Genomic DNA, 7,248 nt, shown 5'->3' on the forward strand with positions numbered 1-7,248 from the left:
GGGGGGGCGGGGGGAGGTGTTGTTAGTTTTGGTTTTGTTTGCTTTACTACTTCTTAAACCTCACTTTTTACTAAAAAAGCTCTCATCCAGCATTTTTCTTAACATATGAAGATGTTATCCATATGCATTGGGGGGAACACAGGAATAATTTTACCTTCCCTCATGAGTATGCACAGTATCTTGACGTAAAAGTTCTTGGTCTGTGACCTTAATACAAGTAAGCATGAGCCAACACTTGTGAATTTGTGGACAATCTTGCTAATGGAAGTGAAAAAGAAATGTGGATTTCATACACCAAACATAAAGAAGAGACTCATATCACCACCTACCCCCCTGCACACTTTGCTTACTTCCTGTTGTTACTGTGTTCCCAGTCCCATCATTAATACAGGGCTAAATAGAATTAAGTGCTATGGCATCAGTCTAGCCTAGTATTTAAATGAATGCAGAGATCTGCCTAATAGCTTGGGTCTAACAACCCAAATAGAGGTTACAGGCTTGAGCCAGGGTTAACCAGCTTTTTAGGGCAGGAACTACATCTGCGTCATGCTCTGTATGCCTACGTGAAACGGCATCTTTAAATGTCATCATGTTCTTTCTGGCTTTGAAAAATAAGATGTTATTCACTGATATTTGTATGTGAACTTCCTGCAAAAACAGAGAAACACGCTATAACTATAAGCTTTAATAGCACAAAGGTTTCTTCTACTATTTAGCAATTCTACCGCTTTATTTCTATGCTGTATCTCTGGGTGTAATAATTCAGTGGATAAAAAAATTTTAAAAATCAAGGGGTTTTTGTTGAAATAAATTTTGCATTACTGTAATACTTCATCTGACACGTTGGCAACAATCTAGAAATAAGAAAGGCAGATGTATAAAATCTTCTCCTTCCTAAAATTAATTTGCTTCCTGCCCTTTAAGGTAGTACAAAATTAATCTGCAAAAACTGATAAATCTGCAAAATCTGATACTGCTAAGAAGAGAATAATCCTGTCATTGAAATGTAGGTAATCCAATCTGCCCAGGTTACACAAAGTGACTGTACGGGCCAGAGTTTCTGTAAAAGACATCAAGTAACTCCATTTTAGTTGAGTGTTTTCAGTGACCATTGCTTCAGGACACTGGTACACTGGAAAATCTGTTGTGCATCAGCCGTACGTAGTAAGAATGTGCTTGGTACTGATGTAATTTTCTCCTGCCATCCACAGCAGCATTTGTGAGCCCAGCCACAAAGGAACATTTCGATGAAACATTCAGACACACGGTGAGATATATCAAGACAAAAGACAGATTGCACATCCTCTTGAGAAACCCCCAAACCCCAATTTCCCGCCACAGTTTCTGTAAGGGAATTTCACACTAAATCAGATCCTTCTCTGGGGACCTATTTTTAAATGATCAGCCTCCAACTGGGATGGGCAAATCTCACAGAAGATGATGTTATGTTTAGTGGCAGCCAAACCAGCACACAGTCGTAAAAGTTGTCTAAGTAATGGTATGAATTGTTGAGGTTTTGTATTAGCCTGTAAAACTACACCAAAAGAGCACATAACTGGAAATCTAACATCAGTTTGCACCAATCAGATTCACATCTCTGAAAAACTGCAAAAATTCTCTCTTACAAAAGGTGGTTGTTTTCCTATCTGAGTCTCTCAGAGGCGCATTTGGTCCCGCATCACTGTAACATAATAGCTATTACACAAACCTGAAAAGGAAAAGCCCCTTTATTTATACATCTGTTTAGCGACTCTAGGCAGGGGTAAGAAACTTGGAGCTTTTTGCTTTCTGTGGAAAGCTGTTTTCAGATATGGGTACAAAATGAATTGTCCTTTTTTCAGCTAGCATGTTGAATAAAATATTTCAAACTAATAATGGCCATAAAACTTGTTTTAGTGATTCCCATAAGCTAAAGAGTGGATACCATTGCTGTAGATGTTCAATCTTAGCATCTTTATTTCTCTCACTGGAGAGCACATGCGTAAATATAAATTACACTCATCTTAAAATGTTTATTCTCACTGGCTATAGGAAAGCACAAACTTGTCAGTCAGTCAGTCAGTCAGTTCCTTCTAATTTTGTTTCACTAGAAGAGGTTTCAAAAGTACTCCCTCCTGCAGTTATCTGATCTTAGTTTTTCCAGTCCTCGGGACCCTCAAGGGTTCTCAGAAGAGATCCTTTCCTCTCCTCCTTACCTTATCTCAGAGTGAAAGCATTCAAACTTGTCACCAGTTTTGAAACGGACCGCTCAGACCTTTCAAATGAGCCTCCTCACAGACGACTTCCTCTCTATCTAACTTCTGGTCTGAATCTCACCTCACTCATACCAGACATGAGTCCATGAAATAACTAACACAGTAACAATAAAATGTTGCCACAGAGTAGCCCACTGTATTTAAGCTCAGAAATAGCCATACTGAATTTTGCTGCAGTTCCCTCTCCCAGTATTTTTCTCCCAGGCAAATCAGCAAAGCATGACAACAAGAATCTCTTCACAGAAAGTATGCAAACCTTTTCACAACGTCACACCCTGAAAAAAAGACTTTTAATACCTGTAGCTGAGCCTGGATCACATTTTGGAAGCCTGAGACAGCTTTTTTTTTTCTCCTTTATTACCATCCATTACTTGTAAAGTTGCGGCTTCTCGTTATAGTTGCGCCAATCACAGAAAAACAAAAACTTACCCATATAGGAATAAAACTCACCATGCTGTTCATTTTTGAAGACGATGAGCTTGCTCTCTGCTTCCGTAGGCTGTTAAGCTCTTCTGTATTTCCATCCTTCGGTTTTATGATCAGCCGACTGCCTCCAGCAGTACCTTCTGAAGAGGATCTCAGTCGTTTCTCAACAAATCTGCCTTCTCGGTATGGACTGAAGCTATTGGCAAGATCAACTACAAACAGAGAAGCAATCAGCAATCATTACAGAGAATTACTCTCTACAAATATTTTCTTAATGAGAACACCACTTTGCTTGAAATGCTTACTTTGAAAGGGAGTCGCATAAGAGATGTTCTGTAGAAAGAAGGTCCTGCTTACCTGGGTGTCACCTGGGCCACCAGTTCGCTGTTCAGCCCCCAATCACTAGCACACTCAACACGCTACAGCCCAGTCCACGGCTCCTCAGAGAATCCAGAAGGACCTTTGCTCCATCCTTTCCTTTTCCCCCTTGTTCTAGGGCACGTCCAAACTGCTGTCCAGTAAAATCCACCAGAGAAACTATCGCTGGTCCACTGGTGCCAAAACCCAACCTGCCTTATCCTGCATTCCGAGGCAAGTCTAGGTTTTGTAGGGCCAGGTCACAGCTTTGTTACCACTCCATAGGACGGGGATGCACATTGGTGTCTGTTTCTAGCTCAGCTCTGCACCCGCGCCCTCCAAACCCAGCCTGCAGCCAGCAGGCTGAATCCCCGTCCCCAACTCCAGCTAAACAATAACACATCAGAGAAGAGGACAAAAATTACATTTTGAGGTGTTTGGGCAAATTTAGAGATGGGGAAAGAGAAAAGCATAATAGCGTAATAAATGTAACACAGAAAATCTTACCTTCTTTTGCCTTTTGCGAGAAAACAGACATTTTCTCTAAGGCTTTTCAAAAAAATTCGTATCACACTAAAATATATAAAGGGATACTAAGAAATATAGGGCACATCAAACCTGCTCATACATTAATGTCACGTTCACAATGCTACCTATAACGATACTAGCTATGAGACCAGCTACAGAAGAGAAGATACCTATTGCCAAAGAAATGCACAGAAATATTTCGCATTTGCATCTGGTTTTAAATACGGTTTTAGCAAAACCAAATGTTCAAACCAGTCTGTTTGTAACAGGTATAACTACTTATAACCATACCTTACTGAATGTCACATAAGCTTTTTCTATATTTGTTTCATTTCATCTGGCAGGATTTTATATCTTTTTTCAATGGTCCCTTTGTATGCTTGGCCAGTTTCTAATTTTAAATACATTCTTCACCACACAAGACAAAAAAAAAAAAATTGCATTTTGAACAGAACTATAAAACCCTAACAATTAATCATTGACTTCTATATAGTGCAGTATTAGCTCTAGTGTTTCTGTGAACATGAATCCTATTTACAAAAATCCCTCTATCACAGTTTCAACTCCAGTTAGCTGCCTTCCAGAAATACAGATTAAATATACAACTGCCGATGCATGAGTTTCGAATGCACTCTGTATTTCTAAACATCACTCCAAGCTGCCCACTTGCTATTCTGCAGTACACTCTAGTAAGTCAGACTCAAAAGGATGAGCTCAGTCACAGATGAGCCAATGTTGCATGGAAGACCAACCAAGTGCTCAGGACCAGTAACATACATAAATGGAAATATTTTTTCTCCCAATTGACTAAGGTTCTGAGGGAAACAGGTCCCCTCTGGTGAAAGCTAATTTAGAGGATTAATTTAACTTTATATTGCCATTTATGTACAAGATATCCAACCAAGCCTTGCGGTGACAAATAATTCAAAAAGCAAGATTGCTTTTGATTGCTTATAATCTACATGCCTAGATAAATGTCCAAGCAAAAAGATGGGTATGAATTCATATGAGTTTATACTCGTTCATCTTCTAATACAAACACTGTAAATGCAGTCTTATTAACTCTCACAAATTTTGGCCCACCAGATACAGCTTCAGATTATGCAAGGAAAGCACCAGTCTTTAGGTTTGTTTGAGAAAATAAACTGCCAGAGATAAACGTCTTCTGACAGGTATCCTTCACTCAAGGGCCTGGTGCCTTTACTCATCTGCATCACTATAGACTGGGATTTCTGGGCACAGCCTTTCCACTTAATCTTGTTAATATTTCCAAATTCCTTTTCATAAGCTAAAGATCCAGTGTGAAATTTAGATGGTAATTAACTCTCTCCATTTCATAGATTACGTAATGAGAACTTGCACAATGTTATTTCAGATGGAAGCAGAAATAGGATCTCTCATACTCTGCCACAGAAATATCCACTCCAAGTTACTCTAGAACATCAGCTCAATAGAGTAAGCAAGAGTCAGGAAATTTCAAAGCCCAGATCAATATAAGATAAACTGTGTTATTTTTCATAGCCAGACTAAACGAAGATTTATTTCTCTGGTGATGTTTCCTTCTCAAACAATGCAACTCTTTGGCTCAAGTCCAACATAGGCATGCCTCAAAAATCCCAGCTTCAGCCTTCAACAACAGGCGAGAACCAATACTCTCCTAACTCATCTTCTACCACAGGAAAGCATAGCTACAAACAGCACTGACGGGTGTTGGCAAACTGTAAAACGCAAACTCAAAGACTTTTTGTTTAATTCCTACAATTTTGGGAGGAGGGCACAATTCATAACTTTTGAACTTCCTAGCTAGCACTGGCAACTCTACAAAAACACTTCATGACCAAACAATTCTTACAGAAGAACTGAGGCCAAAAAAACCCCACGAAACCCTACAATGAAAAGACCACAAGACATACCTTTAGAACGGTTTGTTTCATAACCCTGTTGTGTTTTAAAGTACTGAGGTTCAGAACATGGAACAATCTTAGACTCCATTACAGGAATTGTCTCTCTCGTGTGCTTGGACAGCGTGCTTTCATCTCTGTCCCCATTCAACTTCTGTGCCTTTGGAGAGAGTATCACTGGTTCTTCTCTGCGCTGTAACGCAAAGGTTTCTAAATGTGCATTTGCCGAGTTAATTTCTCCTATGTGCCTGGTATTGTTAATATGTAGTTCATTGGCTTGCAACAATACTTTTGTTTGATTAGCAGCTGAGGTTTTGAATAAGGTATTAGATTCAACGCTACACGAGCTTGCGTGACTCACAGGAGATACACCAGCAGAATGGCCAGTACTTTCCACAATATCCGTTTCCCTCGCAGGAGCAGCAGCAGTATTAAAGAAGATCTGAGAGGTAGAGACATTGTGGCCAAAATCCTCTGCGAGCAGTGCCCCAGTCCCGCTGCTGGGCAGAGCATCAACCTCCGAAACAGAATCCTCCGTCAGGGCGACAAAGTCAGAGGGGGTCTGGGCAGCCGTGAGGTCAGCCGAGAGCAGCGGGGACTGCAAGGAGCTTCCCATGCACTCTGTCGTCTCGGCCGAACATGGAGGAGAGGACTTGGCGATCACAGGTGCGCTTTCCACGTACGATTTAACCTCCGGCAAGCACCTGGACTGCTGCACAGAGGAAACGGACTGACTCTCCGGAACTGGTTTGGAAAATTTGTAGTGCGATGAAAAAGATTTAGGGAGAAGTTTTCGTGTGGACTGTTTGACAGAGTATCGGCTCTGCTCCTCTGCAAAGCCTGAATCATCACCTTCATTCTTCCCAGAGCTTATGCAATTTATAAAGACATTCTTATTAGCTGAGGGCTCCTTTCCCTTTTCAAAATCATCTGTCAAAGACCTTGTTATCTTCTTGCTACGCGAGCTGCCAAAGCCAACCGAATGCCTTCCTCTGCTTTTAATGTGTTCCTCTAAGCTCAGTTTTTGAAAAGTGCTGAGAGAGGACTGGGCACCATTTGAGATGTTAACGTTTTGACTAGCCGAGTCAGTCTTCTGCTCACTCCCTTTCTTGTTATGGAAGCTAATGGAAGGAGTGCGGAAAATACTCCGGCGCTTGCCTGTGCTCCCTGAGCTGGAGTTAGTGCTGGATGGGGAGGAGGTGTGGACACCAATGGCATTAGCAGAAGAAGGTGAGGAAGGGAGGGAGTCGTGTCTCCGGCTAATACTTCTCCTGAATATTGGCAACCGAGATACTAGAGTCGATCGTCTGGATCCTGAGTCCCCCATCAGGGCACAAAGTGTCCGTGGCTCTTCGCAGCCAATAAACTAATCTGGGATGAGGAGAAAAAAAAAGAAAAAAAAAAAAAAGAAAAAAGAGATAAATTATTCAGCCTCAAAGTCTGCTTGAACAGGCTTTAAGTCAGCCTAAATACATGAGATGCCAACATCAGTTTTATGTACAGCTGCAATTTGTTGCGTATGCATTACTGAAGATTTTTAAAATTTCAAAGTGATGTTCAACAGGCAGCACTGAAAACCCAGCAGCTGAGCAAAGCTGTGGCTCAAAACATTCTATAGATGAGAGATACAGTATTATATATGATACATGACACAATGCAGATCACACTGAGTAACAGTATAAAATCCACATGCCAAAAGATATAAAAATGTATCACCCAAATGTCCTTGGTTTTATAACTTCTTGGGACAAATCGTCTTACAAACCGTAAGCTCTCTTAGA

The 7,248-nt window shown here is 40.8% G+C and overlaps 1 protein-coding gene across 1 annotated transcript; it reads right to left on the reverse strand.

Moving 5' to 3' along the window:
• Positions 1-2,684: 2,684 nt before the first annotated feature.
• On the reverse strand, positions 2,685-6,794 carry CCSER1 (coiled-coil serine-rich protein 1; the record flags this gene model as incomplete). Its single annotated transcript, XM_009579132.1, has 2 exons — positions 5,480-6,794; positions 2,685-2,893 (listed from the first exon to the last, which is right to left on the reverse strand). Coding segments are annotated over exons 1-2 (1,524 nt in total), but the record flags the coding sequence as incomplete, so codon positions are not given.
• Positions 6,795-7,248: the final 454 nt, after the last annotated feature.

Source organism: Fulmarus glacialis, unplaced genomic scaffold, assembly GCF_000690835.1.
Source record: "Fulmarus glacialis isolate BGI_N327 unplaced genomic scaffold, ASM69083v1 scaffold19750, whole genome shotgun sequence".
In the NCBI taxonomy this organism is placed as follows: Eukaryota; Metazoa; Chordata; class Aves; order Procellariiformes; family Procellariidae; genus Fulmarus; species Fulmarus glacialis.